Source organism: Thermobia domestica, chromosome 5, assembly GCF_964235325.1.
Source record: "Thermobia domestica chromosome 5, izTheDome1.hap1.1, whole genome shotgun sequence".
NCBI classification, from domain to species: Eukaryota; Metazoa; Arthropoda; class Insecta; order Zygentoma; family Lepismatidae; genus Thermobia; species Thermobia domestica.
Genome location: NC_137458.1, coordinates 8564713 through 8582121, shown reverse-complemented (window position 1 = coordinate 8582121; position 17409 = coordinate 8564713). Strand labels below are relative to the sequence as shown.

At 39.2% G+C, this 17409-nt stretch overlaps 1 protein-coding gene across 3 annotated transcripts in view; it reads right to left on the bottom strand.

Annotated features, from left to right (window-relative positions):
* Positions 1–210: 210 nt before the first annotated feature.
* Positions 211–17409, bottom strand: part of LOC145685712 (serine/threonine-protein kinase 33-like) — a 161088-nt gene continuing 143889 nt past the window's right edge. For 2 of the 3 annotated variants that reach the window (XM_081758160.1, XM_081758161.1), the window contains exons 10-11: positions 13665–13745; positions 211–463 (exon numbers count right to left, since the gene is read on the bottom strand). In XM_081758160.1, the coding sequence (XP_081614286.1) occupies positions 444–463; positions 13665–13745 (101 nt within the window). In that variant the 3' untranslated portion in view covers positions 211–443. Of the gene's footprint in view, positions 464–13664; positions 13751–17409 lie in introns of all 3 variants that reach the window. The other variant, XR_014131469.1, reaches the window with a different exon arrangement.

Genomic DNA, 17409 nt, shown 5'->3' with positions numbered 1-17409 from the left:
TAGACCAGGTTAAATAAGGATAGATGCAGGTTATAACTCAATATCATGTTTTTGAGTTACGCCACTACGCCCCTTCAGCGAAGACTGCCTTTCATGTCCTTTCAATAATAATAAAAGCAACTGAAGGCAGTTTTAAAGTGTTTTCGGTGAACTAGCGTAAAATCTGGGATTCTATTTGAAGAGAAACTTAACAACAACAATCGGGAAAAAAATCAGTAGAAAAATATTTATTTGGTCTTAATTTTCATATCTGAACATTACATTGTTTTAGGACTTGCCAAGTGTAATTACATAAGTATTAGTCTGTGGTTACCATTTTTCAAAAACATTATTCTTCAACATTACATGTCATAAAACTTCGTTGGGTCCAGGATGCGACCAATATTCTTCATATATAAACACACACGGTTCGCCATCACAATTCCAGACATCTCCATTCACGGTCATTTCTTCCTAGGTCGAACTGAAAATAAAATAATCAATCAATTATACATACTTGAAAAAATTAAGGATATTCATGAAAAAAAAATGATACGGTTTTGTTTATGAATCAAATCAGGGTGTAACCAGGGACGTACGCAGGAATTTGCTTCGGGGGGTCCAAAGATTTCAAGGTAGATCCAAATTCAATGTGACTATAAATTATATTAAAATTTGTAAAATCACCCCTAAAATAAGACTTAATTTACAGAAAACTCGATATTGCGGGGAAATCCGGATCCCGAGGACCCACCCTTGAGTACGTCCGGATGTAACTGCCATTAGTTAGGAAGCGTATGTGTTTAAACTTGAGGACTTCGACAGTCGCTGGAAGCTAAGCACTTAGTTTCTTAAATGGCGGGTCAGCAAAAGACATTCTGGCCATACTACAGAAGAGCACAATTTCTCGTGGCCACCCTATTCGACGGATTTGTCGTCATGCGAGTTCATCACATGAAAGTTGGTTAAGCCTATGGACACAGCTTACAACCATCGTTACTTGTACTCCTTCAGAACCTTCACCGTTGAAACACAATGCACTGCATTCTACAGCATCGGTCATACTTCGTCGAGTATCGCAGAGATCCCATTATCATATAAACAATATACGCCGTAAACGACTATGCAGACATTGAAGGACTACGGTTAACACATCTTCAACTTTGACAGGTGCTTTTTCGCTAATTGCTCACGTTGTGCGCATGCAAAGGTCGTAATCAACTGTTTTATTTAAGTAAGAATCCGAGTAATTTGTGGACAATTACGACACTATCACACTATGAAGATCCTATATGCATATTCAGAGTTGAAAGAAGATACAATTTATGTAATTTATCGATTTTAATGTGACTGGGCCATCTTTATGTGCAATCAAAACCACGCCAATATGGTCTTTCTACGTGGTTATTCGAGAGTTCATGAAAGTTTTTTTTTTTTCCTAATCACAAGTAAACTATCTGTTTTACAGTGATGGAGAAACTATTAAAAGAAAAACATGTTTATAGTTAGTATGTTCTACCACTAAGAGCTCTAGTAGGTAATGTGGCGTTTAGTAAAGGTAGGCATTTAATTTGTGTTTTGGAACACGCAAGGCTTTGCAACGGCAATTCCAATAAGAATTCCAGAAGACAATGCATGTTTCCATCTAGAGGTCCGAAACTCCTCACGCGTTGAATATCTTCTGAGCCAGGAGTATCCATCCCTTTATCTCCGAATTTTACTATTCTCCCCTCAAAACGATTTACAATTCACTCCTGAGTACTGTGTAATCCAAGGATGTTATAAAATAGAGGATCTGCCCATACAACAAAATCGTGAAGCCTTACGTCACAGCTTTGCCACACCTACTCTGTCCACTCCGCGCCACTAAGATTGCAATGTTTCGAGCCAACAATCATGGTGGAAACGAGAGTAGCCAATCAGACGTACCGGCTCAGACGATGCGCGATTGTTTTTCGGCTTCACTGAGTTCATATGATGAAGATACGTAAGAACAGATCCTCTATTTTATAACATCCTTGGTGTAATCTTATGGGCACAACCTGCGCCCTAAATCCCGCCAGTGAGCAACCTTGTTCTGAGGTTTCGAGGAGAATCATTTTCCTCTGAAGAGCTCACCGTCATAGAAATGATTTGCTTTGACACGTTTTGAAAGCTGTCCGATGCCACAGTTCACTGAGCAAAATCATGATTGCACCTTTCAACAAGACAGCTGTCCATTTCACTACCACACAACACCTGTGATTTATCTCAATCGAATTTCCCACAGAGGTAGATAGGACCTTACATCTTTATTAATTGTACTTCTTTTCCCCGAACAAAACTTGTGAAGTAACGCAATACGTCTTAACAGCATTATGGGCCCCTACGACTAAATTTCATACGTAATACATTATTTCTGCTTATGAAGCTCCCGCGGAAGTGGCCACCGGGTTCACACGTTACGTCGGCAATAAAGTAACGCACTTTTGTGTCAGAAAATGAGACGGAAATACGGGAGGCTGCACTGAAGCAAATACGGGAGGTTGCAGAAAATAGCTTGCAGCAGTTTTACCAATACTCACAGAAGTATATCATGTTGTCCAAATAAATTACTTGGAAAATGGTTAGGTATCAGTGGTTTAAAATAATAAAACTCCATGGCCTAACCTAACCTAATCTCACGTTCAAATAATCAACTCGACATCATGCTCATATCCTTTCGACATTACGTTTACTAGAACTTAGGTTCACATCACCATTCTGACATCACGCTCTTATCACTAGTCGGACATCACACTTACTTAAACCTCGTCACAAGTCTGACATTTCGTTGTATCACGGTCAGCGGTGTACCCACGGGGCTCCACCGGGTCCTGTCCCTTCTAAAACTTCCTAACTTAATATACATTTTACACTTTCTCAATAAAACTATATTTGTTTAACAGGAAAATGATTGGTGTAGCACGAACATTTGATCTTACACTTCATCTGTACTCTTTCTCTTATAAAAACAATCTAGTTCTATATATTTTTTTCTTTCTGAAAATATAGGTGGAATAATGTTACAATTACTTATAGTCTTTTCGGGTGCAGAATAATAGTCGTTCAATACTACCTAGCAAGGGCGCCGATTTCTCTATAATTTTTTTTTTTGGGGGGGGGGGCTTCAGATGCAGAAAGCATATATGAGGATTTTAAGACAAATTGCACTCAAATTATGCCAAATATTGTAAATTTATAAATACAATGAGGGGGCCCACATGAGTTTTGGGGGCCCGGGCCCCCTTGGCCCCCCAGGATCGGTGCCCTTGCTACATAGACGTAGTGGCTTGTAGTATTGAACCCAAGGGCGCCGATCCTGGGTGGCCGGGTTCCCCAATGCTCATGTGGCCCCAGCATTGTATTTATGAATAGGCCTATATAATATTTAGCATTATTTGAATTCAATTTGTCTTAAAATCTGCAACCAAATACACATCTGAATGGGCCCCTCCCCCAAAGTTACAGAAAAATCGGCGCCCTTGATTGGATTCCCAAAGCTTAGACCCCTCCCAACAAAAACAAATTCTGAGTGCGCTCCTGCTTCACACTGACGTAACTAGGGGAGAGGGGCAAACAGGGCTTGTTCCCCGGCCGTTGGATTGGGAGGGCGCAAAATTGGGCAAATATTTGGGGGAGCGTTTTGGTTTGGTTGGTGAGGGGGGCGCTAAGGTGAGTTCTAGCATAGTTGCGTCGCTGCTACTTCATGCCATTGTGCTCTGACCATCCCACATGTTCTCTTCTAATTAAAATTAATACGTGTAGTTAATCTCCTCATCACATTGCAAATACACGAGACTTTCTTGTTAATCAACTTTTACTGAAAAGTTGTCGAGGATATAAGGAGAAATAAGCACAAAAGTATAAACAAAAATATAATTTATAAAAGGCGAAGAGCGCACCTGGTTGAACCGAGCTGATAACAGCTGTTATCAGGAATCATGACATCTATTGTTCTTATGTTTAGTTGCGGATGATTGATATGAATTCAATTACAAAACAAAAGACTATCTTACTTTGTGCTTTTTCATTGCTGCTATTGTTCAGCCTTCATTTACAGCTTGCACATATTTTCTTGGCATGTCACGGAAGCATTTGTCGTAATAAGCTATTATCGTTATTCCGTATAAAACAGTAATTGTTTTAGGATTTATTCCACTATGGCACGGTGACGACGCTAGAAGGGGGAGGCAAGAGGCGGACGCCCCCTGATGACATCGATCAGTCCCCTACCGATTGTCCTACGAGACATTTTGTAACTTAAGTAATTTATAGTACTATTGTTTTTCGTACACACAAAAAAGTCTCTGCCTTCTGCTCCCCTTTCCCCTCCCCCAATCATTTAGCGAAAAGTTCACCAACTTTTTTTTCTGAAAATCTTTGACCAGTGGTGGGTCTAGCCCGGGGGTTGAGAGGCCTACGCCTCCAGTTTTTTGAGTGAAAAAATAATGTAAGCTATTATTTATATATTTCTGAAACTTTATAGTAAATTCATGGTATAGCTACCCATGATAGTCAGGGTTTTGGCTGCCTCCCCCAATTTTTACCTTCTAGATCCATCACTGACCTTGGCTGCTAATTAAATTTGATTTTCACAAGTAACGGTGTTATCAATGGCGGACAAACTGGATTCGACAGACCTATAGTAGCCACGGGGTGGTCAAGTTAAGTTAAGCCCGACTAAACAGGGTTAGAGCCCAATGTGTCGATTTTATTTGTAGAATTACCTGTTATCGATCAGTTTCATTAGAAATATTTTCTCAAAAAAATCTAAACAACAAGATTATAAATTTCAACGTCCCGCATTGATGAAATCGTATTGTGCATACCAATAGATGCATGCAAATTACCAAATTACCATAATCGTCAATTCAGTGAGCTTCTACCGTGCATTAAGTTGATCGTATAAACAAACTAGCGTTCGGCTAGGTGGGGCTCCACCCCCAGATCCCCGCATTTGGATTGGCCTATGGCCTCGTATCTCTTAAACCCAAAATTCTACGGAATTTCAAGTTTCTTTCCCTATTTCAATTATTTAAAAGATAAGATTTTGTATCCCAAGAAAATGTTGAATGATAACTTTATTACAATTCTCCATAGTGAGCGCACATAGACGATTGTCTACACACAAGATCGTACATCACATTTACTTCTGAAAATGCTTATCATGTTCTGAAAATACTTCTTTGTTTACACTATTCACGTTGTGTTTCTGTTTTATGTTTCTTGTTTCTCCCTTGTTATCATGAAATGTGTCTGTTATACATACAGTTAATGTTTTCAATTAAATTGTAAGTTTAAAAGCTTTCAGGCCATTATATTCCGATGAATAGCGTTTATCTATTTAGTTCATACATTTCAATGGCTATACGAGACATACTCGCAGATCTATAATTCATAGTGACATCCGAATCCTAGATAAGTCGTCTCGCCTTGACTCCTAGATAAGTCTTCCACTTGCAAAGCAAGAGCCGTAGTAATTTGTTTACGACCGCGGAATATTGACTCTGTCAAATGGAATGGAAATTGCTAAGGGTCGATTTTCTCTCTGTGTATATGTTTTTTCCTGGGCATAGTGAAAAGGAAACAACGTACACTCATGTCTAAAATTATTGTCACATGTCTATAAATACTGTATGTTGTTGTAGGAGTATAATTTGATAACGAATTTACCTGGTATTTCTTATAATGTTAGTATGTGTATAATCGGCAAAGACATGTATGTGACAAATTTCATGTCAAAAGAGAAGTAAATAAGAACAATAAAACAAAAATAAAACTTTCTTGTTCATTTAGCAACATTTCGTTCTACTCTTTCTAATTTTCGTATTTATAATTCTTTTCCTATGAAATTTACCACAAATATACATTTCCCGATTATACACCTAGTATCAGTATTAAAAGTACCATGGAAAATCATTATCAAATTATATTCTTACAAGAAGACAGTTATAGATATGCGACAATAATTTTGGACATGACTGTACATTCCGGTTGATAAACTAATGCTAAATAACCTAATTTTGGTTGACATCATTGTTCGCCCTATGGGAATAAGAAAAGACACAAATTTTAGAGCAAAGCAAATCAGTTTTCAACGAGGATCGCATCGAGAATTATCAAAATATGAAACTCGAACACATCCACCTCTTCAATCATACAAGAAAAGGAAAAATGAAATGAAATCTTTGAGTTTTACGTCCCACGATTATACCAGTTAGGCTAAAGGAGACGGTGATGATGAGTAATGAATGAAATGGTAGAATGAAGAAAGTGGGAGGAAATAGGAGAACCCCGAGAAAACCCACGCACACGGTGTTTGTCCACCACAAAATTCACTTGGCGGGGGCTGGGATCGAACCCGGGACCCTAAGCACCAGAGGTGAACGCTCTACCACTGAGCCACCGCGGCCCCCATACAAGGAAAGGGAAAAGGGAATCATAAAAAGTCACAATATATTTTACTTCATATAATTCTCTTTAGGGATGCGCACGAGACGAGTCAAGACAGGATTTTCCTGACAATTTTCGAGTCGAGACACGGCTCTTCCAATAGAGAAATATACATTTTTCGAGTCGAGACATCACTTTTACAGCACATTTTCGAGACGAGACAGCCAGAAATCTTGTCTCGTGCGCATCCCTAATTCTCTTAAACTAGATATATTTTCACGTGTTAACATACTTTATGATCATTTGAAGTAGCTGGTTCTTTGATAATCCAATATAACAAACCAAATGCAAAACATTATTATTATTATTATTATTATTATTATTATTATTATTATTATTATTGTTGTTGTTTGCAAACACAGAAAAGGGCAGAGAGGAAGGGATAGAAAAGACACACACAGCTCGTTATATATAGCCTTGCTGCAAGGCAAATACATAAAGCCACAAGTAATACGTCACCTATCTTGCAGTATCTTCTGAAGCTTTTACTTTTGGGCGTGTGCAATGTTGCCAAACGTATTTTTGACATGAAAATATCTATTTCTTCGAGTATCCACTATATATGATTTAACGTGAAGGATATTTTGAAGGTGGACATAAGTTACAAAGAAAAAAAAAATAATTCAGTTTAAGAGATAACGTAAGAAGTACATTTTCAATAACGTGTCACGCAGGGGAAATGCCCCCCAGGAAAGCTCCCCGCTGTTCGAGGGGGCCCATTTTAAGACAAAATTTTCTTACTTAATATACGATACGAACATGAAATTCTAAATAAAGCATCAAACAGGTTCACTACCTTACATAAACAAAACAGCCCACAAAAGGTAAATAAAACAAAAATGAGTCGTGGGCCCATTTCAGTAAAACAATGTCTACTATTAGGGGTCCTAGAAGTAATATTTATTCGTATGGCTTTGAGATTTGTCAATGTTGTAATCTTAATTAATTTGTCATGTATGGTACGGGTCCAGGGGCGCAACTAACGGCCCCGCAGACCTTGCCGTGCGGGAGGGCCCACAGGTTCTGTGGGCTCTTAAAGAGTAAGAGAAAGATGGAAGGAGAGGCCCAAGATTTAGAAAAACAACTTTTTCTAGGGTGCCCAAATACATGTATTAATGCTTTCTCCCCCAGAAAAAATGTAAGTTACGGTGCTGGACTGGCACCACTGTAAGATAAGCACTGGAGCCACTAAGCGGTTATTGTGTGTAGGTTTTAGTACCGAGTGTGTTGTGCATTGTGTGAAGAATTCATGACAGTGATTTCATTAAAGTGTGTTTTCTTTGTTCGTTATGGATAGTAAAATGGAGCAGAAAGTAGCCATCAAGTTTTGTGTAAAACTTGGCAAACCAACCACAGAAACCTTGGACATGATTCAAACAGTTTACAACAATGATGCTCTTTCTCGAGCGAACTTTTTTTGTGTGGCATCGTTGTTTTCGTGAGGATCGCGAGGTGGTCACCGACGACCTTAGATCTGGCCGTCCTGTTACTATTCGAACTGACGAAAATGTTGAAAAATGTTGAAAAGGCACGGGGGAAGAGGGTTGAAAATCGTTGTCAGTGTCTCAGGATGATTGCAGAGGACTTTGAACATTGGTAAGAATACTGTTCGGAAGATCTACAGAAGAGAAAGATTTGTTCCAGATTTGAGCCCCATAGTCTGACAGCAGGGTAGAAAGAAGACCGTGTCCTTATGTCAGGTCAGGAGTGGGTCGAACTGGCCGAAAATGACCCAAAATGGTTTACGGAACTCATAACTGGTAATGAATCACTCTTCCATATTGAAAGGAACACATTTTGACTAAATTTCGGATATCCAAAGGGCTGTAACGAAAGAACTCAACACTGTCGGACAAGAGGACTTCCAGAAAGGAATTCAGAAACTATACAGGCGTGCAATTATCTCTATACAAGGGAAGTCATATATTGAAGATTAACAGTCAAACAAGGCAATTCTCTTCTGCATTATTTTCTAATAGTGCCAGTCTTAAAAATTTGGCGGATACACTGTGTATGTACGCACACGTGGGCGTGCTTCCTGCTTACTAGTGTTACTTTCATATTTAAAAAAATACGGACACGATAATATCTTCTTTATTTTCACATTTATTGATTGGTGCATATTCACCATAATTGAGTACGAAATGAAATTTCTAGTTTTAAAGAGAACACAATTTTCTGAGTTGGGGTTCCATACATTTTATTCTCTTTACAGACATTTTAATAACTCAAAACGCATGTTGCCAACATATTCCAAAACGTAATTTTGTTAAATACCTGTATACACATAAGTCCTTATGCAGAGTCATTTTGAAGTATGATTAACGTCATACTAAAGGCCTGACTACTGCAGGAAACGTATGTTAGTCGAACTCTTTAGTATGGCACTAATCACGCGTCAAAACGACTCTGCATAAGGCCCATAGATTTCAAAGTCCCAACAATATTTTCCACACAGTTCACAAATTACCCAGCCATTAACCCTCAATTAATCAACGAATTACCGAAAGAAGAATTTTTTTAAAAATTTTTTATTCTTTTACTAGAACCACTTCTATAAGTAATGATACAAACTTTTTTTTTAAAAAAAAAAAAACCCTTTCGTGGTGAACGGGAAGTACACTTCCCCCCAAAGAAGCCTAAGTGTGCTCTTACTTGCTCCAGTCAATGCAAGGCTTTACTCCCATTACTACAATGAGAGTCTTGTTTGTCACTACAGGAATGGGAATTGCACTCTAAAATCATTAATTTTTGTTTACTATTGCTTTGAGTGTGTGCTGCGTAATTTGGAAGAGATATCCCAAGCACGCACGTCTACTGTAAGTCTACGTACAGCCCTTAATTCTACTATATAGACTTAACTTTACATATTCTCTCTGTTTATAGCTTTGCCAAGTGTAAATTTTAGGTCATACTTCGAAACCAGATAACCTTGACATATAAAACTCTGTATTCTTAGATCAGATGTAAGAATGAAGGCCGCGCAAAAACGCGTGAACGTTAGACTTAGTCTTTAGAGATTATCTCTGTATATGCCTTTTTCAAGTGTAAATTCTTTAAATAAATTTGAAGGCTGCCTTTATAGCATGTATTACTGTCAAGTCTCAAGCAAGCTTCCAATCGAGGAACGAGCAAGTTTGTTATAGCCTTGCTTAGGTCCGCAGCAGTGTAAATGCAAGCTTGTGCAAAAATACAAACTTAGCCTTGAAGGTTTGAGTAAAGCTATTTAAAAGCTTGGGACACTATTAGGGGTGGTTCTATCATTTCTATAAAAAGTAGCCCACAAAAGGGTTAAAACTCAAATTACAATCTTCAGATTGAAGAATAGATGCAGAAATTTTGGGATAGGATAGGACAAGAATCATGCAAGGAGAAAGAGCATCAAATTAAAGAGAGAATTGATTTTTAGCTATTAACCAGCATTTTACATTCAAAATGTCTAGCAAAGAGTATGCTAATATTGTAAGGATCCCCACATCATAACAAGAGCACATGTTAACACAACACGTGCTATTGATTGTAAACAGCGTAGCAGACGAGAAGCTGACACGAAAGACACCGAGGAAAGCCGAAAGAAGACGAACCTCACGGAAGGACTCGAAGAGGACAGATAAAAACCCGACCACCGAGGGACCCGGCATCAGTCGACCAACTGATCGTAACCTATCCTAAGCCCTGGAGGCTGCTGTGAAGCTAAGGAGTCACCCTAACCACAACTAATCCCTGGAGGCTCCTATGAAGCTAAGGGGATCACCTTAAATACCATACCTCGTGAGGGCTGCTATGAGCGGAGGTTTCTTAGAACCGAATCCTTGAGAACCCTGGATTCTGCTATGAAGCTAAGGGGTCATCCTAACCACAACTAATCCCTGGAGGCTGCTATGAAGCTAAGGGTTCATCCTAACCACAACTAATCCCTGGAGGCTGCTATGAAGCTAAGGGGTCATCCTAACCACAACTAATCCCTGGAGGCTGCTATGAAGCTAAGGGGTCATCCTAACCACAACTAAGCCCTGGAGGCTGCTATGAAGCTAAGGGGTCATCCTAACCACAACTAATCCCTGGAGGCTGCTATAAAGCTAAGGGGTCATCCTAACCACAACTAATCCCTGGAGGCTGCTATGAAGCTAAGGGGTCATCCTAACCACAACTAATCCCTGGAGGCTGCTATGAAGCTAAGGGGTCATCCTAACCACAACTAAGCCCTGGAGGCTGCTATGAAGCTAAGGGGTCATCCTAACCACAACTAATCCCTGGAGGCTGCTATAAAGCTAAGGGGTTATCCTAACCACAACTAATCCCTGGAGGTTGCTATGAAGCTAAGGGGATCACCTTAAATACCATACCTCGTGAGGGCTGCTATGAGCGGAGGTTTCTTAGAACCGAATCCTTGAGAACCCTGGATTCTGCTATGAAGCTAAGGGGTCATCCTAACCACAACTAATCCCTGGAGGCTGCTATGAAGCTAAGGGGTCATCCTAACCACAACTAATCCCTGGAGGCTGCTATGAACCTAAGGGGTCATCCTAACCACAACTAATCCCTGGAGGCTGCTATGAACCTAAGGGGTCATCCTAACCACAACTAATCCCTGGAGGCTGCTATGAAGCTAAGGGGATCACCTTAAATACCATACCTCGTGAGGGTTGCTATAAGCGGAGGTTTCTTAGAACCGAATCCTTGAGAACCCTGGAGGCTGCTATGAAGCTAAGGGGATCACCTTCAATACCATACCTCGTGAGGGCTGCTATGAGCGAAGGTTCTTAGAACCGAATCCTTGAGAACCCTGGATTCTGCTATGAATCTAAGGGGTCATCCTAACCACAAATAATCCCTGGAGGCTGCTATGAAGCTAAGGGGATCACCTTAAATACCATACCTCGTGAGGGTTGCTATAGCGGAGGTTTCCTAGAACCGAATCCTTGAGAACCCTGGAGGCTGCTATGAAGCTAAGGGGTCATCTTAACCACAACTAACCCCTGGAGGCTGCTATGAAGCTAAGGGGATCACCTTAAATACCATACCTCGTGAGGGCTGCTATGAGCGGAGGTTTCATAAAACCGAATCCTTGAGAACCCTGGATTCTGCTATGAATCTAAGGGGTCATCCTAACCACAACTAATCCCTGGAGGCTGCTATGAACCTAAGGGGTCATCCTAACCTCAACTAATCCCTGGAGGCTGCTATGAAGCTAAGGGGATCACCTTAAATACCATACCTTGTGAGGGCTGCTTTGAGCGGAGGTTTCTTAGAACCGAATCCTTGAGAACCCTGGATTCTGCTATCAAGCTGAGGGGTAATCCTAACCACAACTAATTCCTGGAGGCTGCTATGAAGCTAAGGGGTCATCCTAACCACAACTAATCCCTGGAGGCTGCTATGAAGCTAAGGGGTCATCCTAACCACAACTAATCCTTGGAGGCTGCTATGAAGCTAAGGGTTCATCCTAACCACAACTAATCCCTGGAGGCTGCTATGTAGCTAAGGGGATCACCTTAAATACCATACCTCGTGAGGGTTGCTATGAGCGGAGGTTTCCTATAACCGAATCCTTGAGAACCCTGGAGGCTGCTATGAAGCTAAGGGGTCATCCTAACCACAACTAATCCTTGGAGGCTGCTATGAAGCTAAGGGGATCACCTTAAATGCCATACCTCGTGAGGGCTGCTGTGAGCGGAAGTTTCCTACAACCGAATCCTCTGCTATAAATCTAAGGGGCTACCCGTACAGAACGTTATAACCTGTATACCTTTGTCATTAAAGAGACAATTTGTTGTTAAACACAAAAGACTTAATTTTATAATAAAATTGCTGAAGGGATAAAATCTCGGTCCATTATTGACTCTACCTAAAGTCATTACAATATAGTATTTGTAAATAATGTTTTTAACTAAGCCATAGAAAGCAAACATTATCTTTGACTGACTGCCTTTATCTCTACACGGGCTGTAGTGATATTCAATCATGGAACTGGAAGCATAGATACGGAAGGAACGGGAAAAGAAGCCGACGCAACGCGACAGGAGAGCGACTGTCATGCCAAGATAGCCAATCCTTATATTTCTCATTGAGCGCTGTTACGGTATAGTGTTATCAATACGATAGATCGTATTAGGAAGATAATAGTCTACACTCGAGGTTAGAAAATGCGTAAAAATCAGGGAATTTCGGAAATGTTTACTCTCAAAATACGGACATGTCCGCATAAATGCTGACGTATAATAATAACTAGTGAGATAGGTATTGTATAAGCAGTGGCGGTTTTGGGGAAGTAACATCGATAAAAAGCGATAAAAAGAAAGAGTTTTATCCTACAGATTAAGCTAGGTTGCGATGCCGCAAGAATCTTGCAGCTGTCATTAAAAAAACCTTGCTACCCCATCTTCCTATTTTACTATTTACACAGAACAACTTTCTGAAAGCAAGAAAGTTATCTCTCCATCCATCAAGCACTGCACTCTAGTGGACAAACAGTGAATCTCCTCATTAAAAACGTGTATTTTGGCGCGCTTCCCTATCCCGTTCAAAAGAATTAATCGTTTCGGAAGCGGCGATTTTTTTATTTTATTTTATTTATTTATTTATTTATTTTTTTTATGTCCGTGGGAGAGCGATAGCAAATAGCAAGCAAAACGACCCAGAAAGTTGAACATGGTTTGACTCCTTGCAACATGGAAAGATTATGTTTACACGGAGAAATATTGTAGGGTTGCAAGATTTTTTTTTAATGATAGCTGCAAGATTCTTTCAAAATGGCAACCTAGCTTAAGGGGACGAGAGCTTTATACATTCTCACAAAAGTGTAGGCAACAGTTTGTACAATAGGTAAGCTTTGTTCCCTTACTTGTAACGGTAAAATGTATTTATTTATTTATTTTACAAATGAGACGTCCCTTAAGAGTTGGGGGCGCGGTGGCTCAGTGGTAGAGCGTTCACCTCTGGTGCATAGGGTCCATGGTTCGATCCTAGCTCGATCGAAGTGAACTTTGTGGTGGACAAACACCTGGTGCGTGGGTTTCCTCGGAGTTTTCTCGTTTCCTCCCACTTTCTTCATTTCACTCATCTCTCATCATCACCGTCTCCTTTAGCCTAACCGGCATAACCATGGGACGTAAAACTTAAAGCTTTCATTTCATTTTTCCTTAAGAGTTATAACTAGTACAAGGGGTTAATTATTGAAGTTGTGAGACCATCTAGTTATAGTCACTCACCTAATCCTCCTTTAGATACAGGACATAACACTTGCTGTGGAGACACTGGCCTGCTGACCTTCATCATTTCCGTATCTCGTTCTGCTCTAGAAAGGAAAGGCACACAAAAGAAAAAAAATATCATTATCACTTTCTACGTAACAAACAAATATACAAGACGTTCAGAAACAACACACACACACACACACACACATACACACACACAAAAAAAAAAAAAAAAAAAAACTTTGGGAAATGAATCCTCATATGAAAACATGACAGACATTACACACCAACCAAATGTGCAGAAATGTCTTATTTCAGTTATAGCCAACAGAAAATTAATGGGAAGACATAAAAAGTGTCATAACTCGAGAATGAAATATCGGAAAGAATTCGAATAAATGAAATTAGTAGGTATTTTGTGCATAAATTCTATAATCTGCAAGCGAATATGGAATGCGTTATGTGCAAATCATCAGCTCCTGATCAGTCATTTTTTTTTTCTAGAAGACCTCGTGAATCTTTTTCTATGCTTCGAGGCTAACCATGTCGCTACCCCTATTCTACATCCACTGGCACGTTAATGGAATTTAGGCTCCAAATAATGGAGGGATGCATCGATGCAGGATGCAGGAATGCATCGATGTTAATGGCAGCCAGGTGGATCTCCAAATGGAGATTACGAATTAGATACTGCAAAGCACTTGATTTTCACATTATTCCTACATCACGTCTGTACCTACAATTTTGTTTCATGCCATTCTTGTTATAATAAAAATGTACTGATCACCCAAAAAGTGAGTCCTACTTCTGGTACACCCAGTATATATAAAGTACGTGACAAACATATACAACCAAAACCGCCATTAAAACGGATAGGTGCTGACTGCCACGGGTGCTGACTGCCACAGCCAATTATCGGTGCTGACTGCCACGACTGTGGCTGATTGCAAATATGAAGGTGCTGACTGCCACGACGGCGTGCTGACTGCCACGAGCCTGGGGGAAACTGTATTTGGAAAGAGAGGAATTAATCCTTCATACTAAATTTATGATTATTAATTAATTTAGTAGAGAATAATTAGGGATTAATTTAGTAATCATCACAGCAAATCTATGTGGCATCCTATAAGTTACAAAGTTGCTCACTAAGTGGAACGACATACGCTTGGATGTTTATAAAGGAATTGTATTTTCTGTTATATGTACAATTTGCACATTTCATTGTTTATATTAATTGTTTTATTGCATTATTTAAAGGATATGAGGGTCTGAAGCCAGCTGACAAGGGAAGTTTGGGAGAAGCACTCGCCTGCAGTGAAATGAGCATGTCATTTGAAGGACCAATTTATGCTGATTACAACAGGTAATAAAACTCCTGTACGTTGAGAACTGTTCGAGATATTCAGCTTAGAAGTTTATATGGGAAAATGAGTGGATGCACGTTTCAATGCGTTAAGTATTCTCTCCCATGGCAAAGCCTGATGGTTTGAACTTGCTATTGCTTGATCACTGAGGCCCATTCACAGACAAATTGTCCATTACAAGTTGCATGACGGATGGCAAAGACCTAATGGTTGAGAAGATACCAAAGAATTGCACACAATTTGTGCAACCATTTGACGTGTTTTGATTCCGATCAATCAAAGATTATGGCAGATTTGTACATAATATGAAACTTCTTCATCTGGACGCTATAATGTATCAACGAAACAATCAAATAAAGTTCGTGTCCATACGAATCACTTCCGATCACCGCTATACATTGGATTGTTTCAGTTTGCGTTCTACAAGGCAGGTTACGAACAAATTATAGGCCTATAACTTTTGAATCACTTGTCGAATTTGCTTTTTGCTTTGGTTCTGCGACCTGTTCCCTTGACGGATGCAACGCAATTGCACATATAAAATGTTCATGGTGCAAGGGAGTCTTTTGCCTGCGCCATTTCTTCATAAAACAGAAGAACAACAGTGATCAATTTTCATCTCTAACCTATGATTATTGTGAACAATGTGATGACTAATTGTATCTAACAAACCCGTTACTTATTGCGAAACACTTTTTTTTTTCCTGTTACTTACGATAGCTTTCAATTCGTATGTCAATATTCGTTACTAATTATGTTGTACTTAACGCGTATAAATGCGTATATCCTCACTTTCTCATATAAACTTCCAAGTTGAATATCTCGAACTGTTCTCAACCGTACAGGAATTTTATTAGCTTGTTGTAATCAGCATGAATTGGGACTTTAAATGGCATGCTTAGTATCTCTGCAGGCGAGTGCTTTATCCTGAACTTCCCTTGTGAGGGACCCCTTAGATTATTGCTGATGTCACGACTGCAGAGTGCTTTTTTGATGGAACTTTCAAGAGCTGCTCGAAACAATTTGCGCAGCTGTACACAGTTCATGATGACATAGGGAGTTTAAGTGAAAATACATAAATCGTACCAATTTTGTACGCACCGCTCCCTTACAAAACTGAAGTACACTCATGTCCAAAATTATTGTCGCACATCTATAACTGTCTTCTTGTAAGAATATAATTTGATAATTTTGCAGAGTACTTTTAATACTAATATGTGTATAATCAGGAAATGTATATTTGTGGTAAATTTCATAGGGAAAAAAATTATAAATGCGAAAATCATAATGAGTAAAATAAAATGTAACTAATGGACAAGAAAAATTTATTTTCGTTTTATTGTTCTTATTTACTGCTCTTTTGACATGAAATTTACCACATACGTGTCTTTGCCGATTATACACATACTAACATTACAAGAAATACCGGGCGAATTCGTTATCAAATTATATTACTAGAACAACATATTTATAGTCATGCGACAATAATTTTGTACATGAGTGTACATACAGAGACCTGTTTACCTTTGTTAGGTGTTGGTCTGAACAAGACGATCCTAAAGTTCATCTAGTTTCTTTCATGCTTCTTGGCGTCCGGTACTGTTACGTCTAGCACTTCAGGGTCGTGGCAGTCAGCACGCCATCGTGGCAGTCAGCACCTTGATATTGGCAATCAGCGCCTGTCGTGGCAATCAGCACCAATAATTGGCTGTGGCAGTCAGCACCCGTGGCAGTCAGCACCCCACCATTAAAACTAATGGACATTTTGATTGTTTATTTTTGTCCTCTACTTTACACACGCATACACACACACACACACACACACACTCATATATATATATATATATATATATATATATATATATATATATATATATATATATATATATATATATATATATATATAGATAGATAGATAGATAGATAGATATAGATATAGATATTGTGTAGTACTGTAGTACTGTTCAATACCGTAAAATCACTGTAAAGTTATTATGACTACATATATATTGCACTATTTAAATTATTGTTTAAAATCGAATCATTTAGAAGTCTTTTGTAAATCTCATTCAATTCATTAACTCAACTTCAAAAAACATTTTATCTTGACTGTACATTGGCAGACAAATCTTTGTAAAATACTTAATTACTATATTCATTTCATCATTCTGTATGACAAGCCAATAAAATATAACGTTCCTTCAACCATCACACCACATTCCTTTGCATTGCGCGATCCTTCCAGGTTGTATACCGAAGACATCATTGTCTTCTATTAAAACTCTTGGAGCACACTTCTCTTCATAGGTTGTGTTGTTGAACGTACAGTGAGGCGCATCACCAAAACAACAACTATTGGAGCCTAGGATCGTCTCCAGATTGTCCGGCACTTCGGA